Here is a 12,838-nt window from a genome sequence, read left to right as displayed (position 1 = left end):
GCTTCTATTAACATTACAATAAACTGCCTCTTGAATGAACGACTGGTTGAGTGTGTGAGTTCATTCCAGGCAACTCTGCCTTGGCATTCTCAGGGTCCCAGCAATCCTAGCTTCTACCCCAAACCTCTTCAGTATAATCATAGTACTCTATGATTACATGTATATAGTACTCTAAAGAGCATTATACACAGAACCTCATTTAATCTTCTGAACAACCCTGTAAGGTAGGAAATATTATAAACCCATTTAACAGCTGAGGAAACTAAAGCTTGGAAATCAACTAGGAAACATTAAGTGCCCACAAAGGATGAAACACTCTACTCTCCAGGAACTTATACTCTAAAGGTAGTGATTTACCCATGGTCACAAACATAATCACACATCTAGTAAGCATTAGAGGTGGGATGCAAACCCAGGTTTTTTTCCCTGACTCCAAGGACCTACACACCATGTTTTGCTATAATCTAGAGTTGATAAACTACTTCTTTAAATAAATGGAGTATTTTATTTATATTACCTTCTAACATCTGCCATTTTACAAGTAGAAAAATTGAGTCAGATATTTGGCAAGGTCAAATAAGGCAGGGCCCAGAACCTTTGCTGTTCAGTTGTATCCAACTCTTTGTGACCCTCTTTGGGATTTTCTTGGCAAAGATACTAAAGTGGGTGGCCATTTCCTTCTCTAGCTTCATTTTACAGATGAGGAAATTCAGGCAAACCAGATTAAGTGACTTGTACAGGGTCACACAGCTAGTAAATGTCTGAAGCCGAATTTGAACTCAGGTCTTCCTGTCCAGGCCTGGCACTCTATCCACTGTGCCAACTACTAACTCCCAATTACCTTTCCAGAAGGCTATAATGAAAACTCTTACACTACAATCCCTCCTCCAAAAACATAAACCCCAATCAGCATTAATGCTAGTGCCTTTCCCGTGTTCATTATCTCCAGTTCATCATATAAATATGTATATACATATATACACATATATGGTAAATCATGTATGTATAAATAAGTATCTTATATACAAACTATAGATATGGATACAGGTATCATTTGCATATAGCTGTTAGCAAGCTGTCTCCACCATAAGACTGGGAGCTCCTTGAAAGCAGATGTTAACTTTTCCCTTTGTACCTATCTCCACCTCTTAGCACAGTGCCTGGCATGTGTAAAGTGTGCACTTAATAAATGTTTGTTGAGTGATTGACCGACCAGCCCTAACAAAGTTTTCTCTCAAAACACACACACACACACACACACACACACACTCTTTATCTCCCCTCCCTTTTACTTGTCATCCTCTCCCCCTCCCCCATATCAGCTGTCCCTTCTCATCTCACTCTTGCTAGGAATTCTTAACTTGGGGTCTGCTTTGAAATATTTGACAACTGCACTTCAATATTATCGATTTCTTTTGCAACCCTACGTATTTTGCTTCATGCATTTTAAAAACCTTATTCTGGGAACAGGAATCATAAAGAAACCACCACAGTCTCTGGTATTTCAAAGTCCCATGCTTAGCATATAACTTCAATCAACAAAAAGCTTAAAAAAAAGTTGTGAAAATGGGAAAAAAAAATAAGTTGCAGTACCTTTGACGGTTAGATATAGAACTCTGAATTAAGCTTAGCTTTCCCACCTCAGAAACAGTAAGAAGTCTACATAAAGTATTCAGTAACTTAAAGTACATTTTTTTTCCCTTTAGGCAGGAAACTACTAAAATATGGGTCTGGATCTTTCCGTTTTGTCTATTTCTTCCTTAGCCCATAACAAGAGGCAGGTCACACGTTAACTTAATAAAAGTCTGAGCAGAAAGACCTTCTCTAAATCTCATTTCCTCACTATGTTGTCTGATGCCTAGGTTCTTTAACTTCTCCCTAAATTATTCCACTTGGGGTCGAGGAAGCAGCCCCGAATTTGGGAATCAGAAAAACGTGGATTCCAATCTCTCGCTCTGCCACTTGCTGTGTGACCTTTAGGCAGGTCACTGAACCACGCTGGGCCTCAGTCTCCTCATCTGTAGAAGGGGATGACTAAGGTCGCGTCCATATTCCACGACGGCCAATGGGAGGTCTGGCGCTGGAGGACTTTAGGGGACGGGGACCTCACCCCCTGCAGGAGCAGCCCTTACGCGGGGCGCGGCCCACCTCACCTCGATGAGGGAGTAGTTGATCTCCACCTCGGACTTGACGAAGCCCCCGCAGCCCACCACGATGTCCTCCGAGCCGCGCACCTGCGCGCCGCCCCCCAGCACCAGCACAGCGGCTGCTGCCAACAGCGGCGGCAGCCCCGAGCCCCAAGCCGTCCGCATGTCCCCGGCCTCCGCGCCCCGCCCCAAACCGCGCAGCTGCGGACGTCGGAGTGGCCACAGCTCTGGCTACCACCCGCCCAGCCCTGAAGAAGAAAGCTCCTTCCGCCTCCGGACGCAGACAGCGCAGGCCCCGCCCCTTCCCTGCCCCGAGAGCGCATGCGCCCTTCTGCCGGCCCAGCTCCCGCCGAAATCGGATAATGCGTGCGCATTCAGAACTAGCGCCTGCACTTAACGCATGCGTAGTGGGCTAGGTTCCTTTATTTTGTAATTTACGGTGATTTGTCCTTCCTCTGAGATTAACTTGAGTGTTTATATAGGGCTGGATCCAAAGTGTTTGGGACTCCTGGGTTCTGGCCTTGGCTTCTCCAATGACATTCAACCAAACATTTATTAAATGCCAGTTATGCAAATGGAAAGAACAACCACAAGCTTGACCGCAGAAAAGACTTATGAGAAGACACCTCAACCCACTGTGCAGTTGGAGGGGAAGGTGTTGGGGAGGTGATCAACAGATGCGCAACACTGTCTATAGCTTCGGTTTTTTTCCCATGTATTATTAATAATAATAGCATTTATGTAGGTCTTTAAGGTTGGCAACGCACTTTACAAATATTATTTCATTTGATCCTCCCAACAACCTTGGAAAGTAAGTGCTATTATTGTGCCCATTTTACAGATGAGTAAATTGTAGGGAAGTTCCCAGAAGCACTCAGATTTAAATGTAGGTCTTTTTGATTCCTCTTCCAGCTCTCTATCCATTTCACCTAACTGGCTGTATTGCTGGGTTTTGCTGAATTTTTTTCTTCAATTCTTCCTCTTTTTTCTCCTTTTCTTTAAAGAAAAAACTTTATTGGGGCAGCTAGGTGGCGCAGTTGATAGAGCACTGGCCTTGTAGTCAGGAGGACCTGAGTTCAAATCCCAAGTCAGACACTTGACACTTAACTAGCTGTGTGACCCTGGGCAAGTCACTTAACCCCATTGCCTAAAAAAAGGGAAAAGAAAAAACTTTATTATAAGGGGTGACCCTCTGGGAAGTATATGGGAGGAAAGTCAGGGTTCTTTTTGGTTTGTTTTTGTTTTTTGCTGTGGAGATTAGGAAGCACCTTCTTCTTGTTCAGTCCTGTCAGCTTTTCTTACTGTTTGTGGCCCTATTTGTGGTTTTCTTGGTAGAGATACTGGAGTGGTTTGCCATTTCCTTCTCGAGCTCATTTTACAAATGAGGAAACTAAAGCAAACAGGGTTAAGGGACTTGCCCAGAGTTACACAGCTAGTAAGTGTCAGGTGCAATATGAACTCAGAGAGATGAGTCTTCCTGACTTTAGGTCTGACACTCTATCCTCTTTGCCACCTAGCTGCCCTCGAAGCATGGTATTATTGACATCTAATTTTTATAATAAGCCACTGAGCAGGAAGAGCCAATGACTCATCTATCTTTAAAAATAAAGTGACTTTGTTTTCTTTCATCCTTAGGGTAGCATCATGTAAATATGGGTTTTGGGGGTAGAAGAAGGGGATTCTTCTCTACCCCAACAGCAGGTCAGCTGTCCCCATGCAGCAGCTAAATTTGGGACTCAGACAAGCTTGAGCCTGAACCTTTGGGCTGCCCCTTATGCTTTTTATTTTTTTACATGATCCTAAGTAACCAAATGTCCATCATAATATCTATGCATCCAGATTGAAGGTAAACTTGTGAGATCAAGAAGTCTGGAGGTCCTGGGTTCTCACTGGGTACCAGCTTCATTTTAGAAGGATTCTGAGCAACTACGTCAGCACTGTTATAAAATGTGACCACCTGCCAGAGGATATGCTCATGGCTTGGCTCGGCTTACTAGAAGACATAGATCCGTAGTTGTGCAAAGAGTGCAAAGCCAAGATAGAAAGGTAACAAAATGCCTATTCAGTAGTGCCACAAACTGTTTCATGTTCTCCTTTTTTTTAATTGTTATTTATTTTTTGCAAGGCAATTGGGATCTAGTGACTTATGCAGGGTCACACAGCTAGTCAGTCTCAAGTGTCTGAGGTCAAATTTGTACTCTTGACTCCAAGGCGAGTGCTTTATCCACAGCACCCCTAGCTGCTCCTGTTTGATGTTCTTTTAATTAAGTCTACCTCCTGAAAGAGAGTAACAGTTGTTGGTACTGCCACTTGCTTAGTGTAGTTTAATTTCTACCAGACTATGCTGAGTATAACTATGGATATATATGAAGTTACTGAATCTTATTTTAGATCATTCCATCAAAACATACTTATAAGTGTTTTGTGTTCAATATTTCTTTTGTATGTAGGAATTGAATCCCTGTCCCATACCTGATTGACATCTCACATTGAGTACCTTTCTGCTTCCACCTTTGAAGAGATCTTTGTCATAAACTGAAGTAAGTAACTCTTCCCCAAAGTACTGGGTTGGGGTTTCAGGGGTATGCAGGAGTCAGCTCAAACTAGCCTATGAGAGCTGACTATTAAATTTTCAATGTGAGCATTTACACCTCAGAAATTAGAAGCTATAAATCAGGGTTTGATTTATTATTTTGTTGATTGTCTAGACTTAAGAAAATAATAGAGAAAATGTTAATAATTCAGATTAAACCTAAAAGTGGAGGTGGGGGGGATAGAGAGATGATTGTTAAACACTTAACACCACACCCTTGAGTATAGGGAGGCAAAGAGTGTAAGAAGAGGGATCCTAACCCCTCTCATTAAAGACCAGGCTTCCAGGGAACTGAATCCAGTCTAGACCACATGTTGGGTCCAGAGCAAAGGAGCCCCTTAGCAGAGAAGAAGAAGGTGCTATTCCCCACCCCGATGACCCCAGCATTGGCTCATAATTGTTAAATAAGTATGCATGGAATATATACAAAATGAATACAAGGTAGTTTTGGGAGAGAGGTCTCTAATAGCTGGGGAATCAGGAAAGATTTCATGGAGAAGGTAGTGCTTAAGCTGAGTTTTGAAGAAAACCAGGGATTCCAAGAAGTGATAGAGAGGAGGCAAAGTATTTCAGACAAGAGGGACAGCCAGTGGAAATGCACAAAGACAAGAGTGTCCTGAGTGAAGAACCTCAAGTGGTCAGCAGGAATGGACCCTAAAGTAAATAGAGGTGAGTAATGTGTGATATCGGAAAGATCAGGAAGAGCTTTAAAAGCCAGTCTCAGAAATTTATATTTATCCTAAAAGTAATGGGGAATGAAGTTTATTGAGTTGGGAAATGACATGATTGGACCTTAGACAATGAGGTAGACTGAGTGCAGGGCCTAGACTCAGGAAGACCTGAGTTTCATTTGGCCTTGTATACTTATTAGCTATGTGACTCTGGGCAAATCACTTAACCTCAATCAGCCTCAGTTTCCTCATTTGTAAAATGGGGGTAGTAATACCTCCAAGGGTCACTGTGAAGATCAAATGAGATAATATTTACAAAGTGCTTAGCCCATTGCCTGGTACATAGTAGGCCCATAATAAATACTTGTTTCTTCCCTGTATTTTAGGAAAATCACTTTGGCATCTTTGTGGAGGATGGATTGTAATGGGGAGAGAGTTGAGGCAGGGAGACTATAGAAAAGGTCTGGGTGATGTAAGCCTAGACTAAGGTCGGTCTGAGTGAAGGGAGAGAAGGCTACCTATACCAACAATATCTTGAAGATGAAAAAGACAAGTTTGAGTTCAAATTTGGCTTCAGACATTTACTCTATGTGTGACCCTGGACAAATCACCCGTTTGCCTCAGTTCCTCATCTGTAAAATGAGCTGTTCTCCAACTCCAGAAATGGCAAACCACTCTAGTATTTTTGCCAAGAAAACCTCAAGTGGGGTTAATGGAAAGTTAGACATAACTGAAAACGACTCAACAATAACAACAATAGGGAAAGTCAGAAGTAGGGTGCGTTTGAGGGGAAAGATAATGGCTTCTGTTTTGAAGGTGTTGAGTTTGAGATGTCTACAAGTCAGCCAGTTTGAAATATCCAGTAGGTATTTGGTGATGCAAGATTGGAGCTCAAAACTTGGCTGCATTTATAGATCTAGAAGTCATCTGAACAGTGATAATAATTGAACCTATGGACAGAGGAGGTCACCAAAGTGAGAGAATGTAGAGAAAAAAGAGAAAGAGCTCTGGGAGAGAGCCTTAGGATACCCCCACAACTAGTGGGCATGACATATATGATAATCTAGCAATAAAGGAGTGGTCACATAGGTAGGAAGGAGGAGAATCAGAAGAGAGCAATATTGTGAAATCCCAGTGGATCTCAGAGAAGGTGATCAACAGTATCAAAGGATGCAGAGGTCAAGAGGGATGATGATTGAGAAGAGGCAAATAGATTTGGCAGAAGATTAACAAAAACCTTTAATCTGACTTCCTCAGAGCTCCATTTCTGAGATTCATCATCCTTACTGAAGGAGGTGGAAAAGGTTTAACCTCTCCTTTTTGCTGATTCTTTGTGGTTCAAAGGAGGTTCTCTCTGAGGAACAATAGACCACCCAGTACATCATCCAGAAAACTGAGCCACACTTGGCCTTGGAGTTGGCCAGGGAAGCTCTGTGCTTGCCCCCTGGGTTGTACTCCAATCCAACCCTTGCTATTTTTAGAGTTATTCAACACAAAGAACTTGTGCCACACATCATTCAATTAAACCCCTTCATTTTACAGAAGAGGAAACTGAGGCCCATGAAGAAGGAAGATCATGCCCAAGAACTAACAGATGACAGAGCTAGGATTTCTCACACACACACACACACACACACACACACACACACACACACACACAGCTCTTCTGCCTCCCAGGCCAGTGTCCTTTGCCTTGCAACACAATGCTGCCTAGTATCCTAACAGATCTTCAGGAAAAGTTGTTTGTGGCTCTGGGATATTGGCCCAACTATATCCCCAGTAAGGTTTTCAGAGTGTTCATACAAGGAACAAATCATTGACCAAGATGTAGCATATGAACACCTCTCCTCTCCTAACCCTAACAGGGTCTTCCATCTCCTTTCACTTATCTGATTTCAGGACGATTATGGCTGTGACTGTGACTCAACAGCAGGATCAGGGAGAGGGTATGTTTACAAATCAGTGAGGAAAGAGAAAGGTCAGCCCTAGAGTTTTTTTTTTTCCATTGAGGATTTGTTGACAACTGTCCCTCCCCTTCTCCTCCCACTTCAGGAAGTATTGCCTTTTTAAGAGTCCTTTAATTTTAATTATAACAGACTGGAAAGAAAAACTTGAACAAGCAGAAAAGGAGGCAGGTGGCTAGACTATAAGTTCTTTGAGGGCAGGGACTATCTTTTGCCTCTTTTTGTATCCTCAGTGCTTAATACAGTGCCTGGGTCATAGTAGGTGCTTAATAAATGTTTATTGAATGAATCTAATCGAGTCAAGACACACTATGAAGAACTCGCTATGTGCCAACCACTGTACTAAGCACTATAGCATATGAAGGCAAGACACAGTCTGTTTTCTCAAGGAGGTCACAGCTTAATGGATAGAAAATAGGCAAACCACTATATACAAACTATATAGACAGGATAAATAGGAGATAATCTTAGAGGAATGACACTAACATTAAGGTAGGGGATCAGAAAAGGCTTTTTGTAGAAGGGGGGTTTTAGCTGAGTCCTGAGGGGACATTTTCTATCCAGTATCTGGACCCAACTTTTCTGGGGATACCCAATGTCTACTATAGATATCCCATTATCTAAAATTAAATATTTACATGGAGTGGTAGATAGAGTGCTGGATTTAGAGTGAACTGGATACAAATTCCACTTAACACTCTAACCCCTTAGTGCCTCAGTTTCCTCACCTGTAAAATAAGGATGTTAGACTCAATATCTTGAAAGGTCCCTTCAAATACTAAACATTTGATCGCATGATACTCCGGAGATATAGAGTGGACTAGTAGAATAAACTTAAACGTTTTCCCTAGATTATACTGTCCTCAACTTTCCAATACACCCTCTGGCTCTTCAGCACCATCCCCTCCTCCCAAGCTCTTAAAAGGCCAAACCTCTTAACCTTTGAAATAAGTCAAGCTAGTTAAGAACTGCAGGTTTCAAATTTAGGACCACGGCTGCTAACAAAACTTTGGACATTGTGGCAATTTAAGAGTAAGGACCTTCTAACCCTTTAACCATCCCACGCTAAACCTTTGCCAGATTCTATTTTTTAAAATATGAGCTCCCAAAAAAGCGCCTTGCAATCCAGTTTAACCTGATACTTCTTGCTTTTTTCCTTTAGAGTTGTTCTACAGTCTCTTTGAAGACTTGCATTCTGGCTTTTTCAGAGAATTGAGTCAGTGAGCCAGATCAAAAAGTCCATTGTGGGCAGGGCTCTCTGCACTGGGTTCTAAGAAGGGGACCATCAGGAGAGAAGTATCTGCACTCCAGCTGCCCCACTCTGGGATAGAGCAGCAAGCTGGGAGGGGCTATTTCATGCCCCAACCCCATTTTCTCCAGCTCCCCTTACCCCGCCCCACAGTAGACTCTCTGGCCCCAAGCTGGACCTTGCCCCAGGTCTGCTGATCAGGCACACTGAATTCTTAACAGGGGCCCCCCAGCAGTGTCCGTTCCCTTCTGGGAACCCAAGCTTTGCTACCAGGACACCTCGGCAAGAAGGTCAGACATAGCAAGATAAACGTGTCCAAATGGTTGTAGCGGGCTCTGTCAGCGGGGTCTGCACTCCCTTCTTGGGGATCTGGGTAAGTGTTTTCCGGTCCTACTTCCCCAACTCCTTGCCTACTACTTCTGGGGCAACCTCTTCGGGAGCTGGGTTTTCGGACCTGTAGGGAGAGGTATTAAAGAATTGGAAGAGGGGACCCCTCCTCTGCACCTCATTATCCTGTCCCAGCTTTATGCATGCTCCTCCCTGGAAAAGAAATGCAAACCTGGCTGGTGGTGAGTTTGCAAATGCTCAGAGGCCCTTCTTTTGCCCCCCTTTTTGGAGTTACAGCAACCCAGATCCTATAGCTGTCCCTGAACATGGCCAGCACCAGGAGAACGGCTCCTGGATCTCCGAGTCCACAAGAGAAGCAGAGAGAGACACTTAAGCCAAGAGATTGTTCTCCACTGCAGGGCTCTAGCTCTTGGCACCGCGCACTTGAGGGGGATGAGAAAGTGCAGTAGGCAAAGGAGGCAAGTCCTTTTATGAAACTGGTGCTTCCCGGAGCAACCTTATAAAGGATTTGCATCACATCGGCTCCCTGGGACCCGGAGAATTCCTCACTGGCATAGGGCAGGGACCTCTCTCCTAGAGTTTTTTCCCACCGTTACAACTGACAACACCATTATCAGGAATTTGTAGACCCAGGCCCAGGACATGAGCATCACCATACAGACCAGAGATTGTCAGTGGAGGCAAAGCAAAGGTACTGAGACCTAAGACTGGGATTGAGAGTTACGGAATCCTAGGGATTAGGAGATGTCACTTTGTCCAGGACCCTGCCTTTGCCAGTGACTGCCTATAACTCATTCTTGAAAGAGAGCTAGCTGTGTATACAGTTAATATATCCAAAGAGATTCCCAGGGACTCCGATTCATACCTCTCCCCATGCCAAGACAAAATTACCCTCATTTCATATTTTCAGGATTGGAAATAGACAAATCGACTTGTGGTCATTTTCAATTAAACAATCATATTAAATTCCTACTATGTTTACAGTACTAAATGCTAGGAAATGAAGCAAACAAATGAACATTTGCAATCTAATGTAGCTGGAGGCTCTGGAGGCTCAAAGTTTATTTGCATTAGACGCTCTTCATAGATGTAGATTTATTACTCAATCCTCTGTGTGTTGGGGGGAGGGGGGAGGGAGAAGGGGGACAGAGTTGGTGAGAGTTTGAGAGAGAAAAATTCTGGTCTTTTGGCTCCCAAAAGAAGAGATATGATTCAGGATCTCTCTTTCCTCCAACTCCACCTTAAATTAGCATGGAAGATTGAGTAATCAATTTCCACCAATAAGGAGATTCTTGTGCAACTGACTTTGCTCGATTCTTACACTAGTAAGAAAAGAGAAGCCACATACACAAATAGTATATATCCTGATTTGATTTTATAAAATTAAATTATATAAAAATTATATAATTATATAAAAATAAAGGTAAGTTCCAGAGTTCAGTAGGAGACATAAAGAGAGCACTTGGAGTTGGGGAGATCAGGGGAAACTTCTTGGGGAAGTGGTCCCTGAGCTGGGACTTAAAGGAAGAATTTCAGCAGTGTGAGATATAAATGAATATATTCTAGGTGGGGGAGAAATGGCTCTAAGAAATACGGGGGGATGGTTAAGTTGTCCATTTTGGCTGGAAGTTAGTGAATACAGGTTATATGAGATAAGTCTGGAAAAGGACATTTCTGATTGTTTATTATTTTTATATTTGTTGCTTCATATGCTTACTAACTATGTGACCCCAGGCGAGTCATTTTGGCTCTCTGAGCCCTCAGTTTCCTCATCTGCAAAATGAGTATAGTAATATTACCTACCTCGCTGGGTTGTTGTGAAAATCAAATGATATAACATATATAAACTGCTTTGCAAACCTTAAAGCACTGTATAAATGCTAGCTATTATTGTTTTTGTTGTTATTGACAACAAATAGTATTGTTTATACTTTATCGTTAACATTATTAATTACAGTAGCTGGCATTTAGTGCTTTAAAATTTGCAAAGAGTTTTACATTTTTGTTAATAGTAATAATAGTATTCTCTATCATTGCCCTTTTGGAGAATCTTCCTAATAGGTATACAGATCAAAGATGAGATAACCTTCTCTCATCACACTGTAAACATTTCAATTCCAGGCCACTGTCCAAAAGTTCATACCACTTTCTCCTCCTTTTCTTCCTTCTTTCCTACCATCTTTTCCACCCAGGAATGTGAATAAAAGAAGGTTTAAATAATAGGTGAATGCAGGGGTCAGCAGTTTCTAATACAAGCACAGAAGGGTCAGCAGACATTGGGAAGTAGGTGAAATAGCTGGGCACACACCCCTGTCTTTAGAGACCCCAATGGGGCCCAAGATCCCCTTTCTTCTAAGAACTCTTTCTTAGAGCTCCATTTTGTTCTTCTACCCCAGCCACTGAGGTTTGGTGGGATAAAACTCATGCCTAGACTTTGACTCTGGAGGAGTAAACCTTATTTAAAAGAAACAGGGTCAGATGTAAGACTTTAGGCCAATGTTGGAATCTATTTTGCTTGACTAAATATGTTTGTAGCAGGAGTTTAGTTTTTCTTACTTTCTCAATGGGGATTGTTGGGTGGGGAGAATAGAATGCAGGCCTGAAAATAAAATAAAATTGAATTTAAAAGAAAGAGAATTGTTTAAAAGGATCTAGAAAAACAGGAACAGCTCAATGTTCTATCTCATCCACTTTAACCCAAGGTCCCAGGCCTTCTTTATGTCTCCTTTTCCTCTCAATATACCTTAAAACAAACAAACAAATACCCCAAACTTTTTTTGTGTCTTTAGTTTCCTCACCAGCCTCAACTTATTCTGTGTTATTGCACTCCTGACTTTATTTTTACTGAGCCACACTCATATTCCTCCCTCTGTAACTTGGCCTCCCTGTGCTATTTAACATTTTTGACAGTTACCTGGATAAAAGGAATGTTCATCAAATATGCAAATGACACAAAGCTGGGAGGGGCAGATGACATACTGGGTGACAGTCAGGATTCACAAAGATCTTGACAGAGAAGAACACTGGGCTGAATCTAATGAGATGAAGTTTGGGTACAAAAAAATGAACTTCCCCAGTACGTGATGGGGGTGGCTGGTTTGACAGCAATTGTTCTGAGAAGGAGCTGGGAGTTTTTAGGGGACTTAAAGCCCAGTATAAGTTAGCAATGTGATGCATTACCCAAAAAGGCTAATGCAATCTTGGGCTGCTTTAAGAGAGGCCTGGCTTCTAGAAATGGGAAGTGATAAGTCTCTGTATTTACTCTCATCTGATCTCTGGAGTATTGTGTCAAATTCTGAAAGGCACAATTTAAGGGGAACATTGATAAGCCGGAGAGTGCCCAGAAGATGATGATGATAATAATAATAGTTTATAACTTTACAAATACTATCTCATTTGATCCTCACAACGATTCTGGGAGTTAGGTGTTATATCCCCATTTTACAGATGAGGAAACTGAGGCAGGCAGGGGTAAAGTGGCTTGCCCAGGGTCACACAGCTAGTGTCTAAAGATGAATTTGAACTCACGTCTTCTGGAATCCAGGTCTATTGCTCTGTCCACTCAAGAAATGGTGACTTCACTCTCCTTGAAGATCTTCAAGCAGAGATTGGATGACCAGTATGTGATAATGAAGATTCTTTTTTCCTGTATTGGTTGGACTAGAGCAGAGGTGTCCAAAATGTAGCCCTTGGGCTACATACTCCAAATCAGATTAAAATGTAGTTTGGAAATATTTAATAGAAAAAATAAAAATACAATAAAACATACATAATATTACATTTTAAAGTTAAGTTAATGCGACCTGCAGGGCTCCTTCCATATGGATTAGTGGCCCCCAGTTTCCATTCAAGTTTGACGTCACTAG

The 12,838-nt window shown here is 42.2% G+C and overlaps 2 protein-coding genes across 9 annotated transcripts in view; one reads left to right on the top strand and one right to left on the bottom strand.

Annotated features, from left to right (window-relative positions):
• The window catches only part of LOC110198228 (BOS complex subunit NOMO1), an 80,614-nt gene extending 78,203 nt beyond the window's left edge, over positions 1-2,411 (bottom strand). For 4 of the 5 annotated variants that reach the window (XM_020972409.2, XM_020972411.2, XM_020972412.2 and 1 more), the window contains exon 1: positions 2,154-2,411. In XM_020972409.2, the coding sequence (XP_020828068.1) occupies positions 2,154-2,312 (159 nt within the window). In that variant the 5' untranslated portion in view covers positions 2,313-2,411. The remainder of the gene's footprint in view (positions 1-2,153) is intronic. The other variant, XM_020972414.2, reaches the window with a different exon arrangement.
• Positions 2,412-8,784: 6,373 nt separating this feature from the next.
• The window catches only part of ABCC6 (ATP binding cassette subfamily C member 6), a 63,103-nt gene continuing 59,049 nt past the window's right edge, over positions 8,785-12,838 (top strand). For 3 of the 4 annotated variants that reach the window (XM_020972429.2, XM_020972428.2, XM_020972430.2), the window contains exon 1: positions 8,785-8,997. In XM_020972429.2, coding sequence (XP_020828088.1) covers positions 8,944-8,997 — 54 coding nt within the window. In that variant the 5' untranslated portion in view covers positions 8,785-8,943. The remainder of the gene's footprint in view (positions 8,998-12,838) is intronic. The other variant, XM_020972433.2, reaches the window with a different exon arrangement.

The sequence above is a fragment of the Phascolarctos cinereus genome, unplaced genomic scaffold (genome assembly GCF_003287225.1).
Source record: "Phascolarctos cinereus isolate Bilbo 61053 unplaced genomic scaffold, phaCin_HiC Scaffold_4;HRSCAF=312, whole genome shotgun sequence".
NCBI lineage: Eukaryota > Metazoa > Chordata > Mammalia > Diprotodontia > Phascolarctidae > Phascolarctos > Phascolarctos cinereus.
This window is presented reverse-complemented; position numbering and strand designations above follow the sequence as displayed.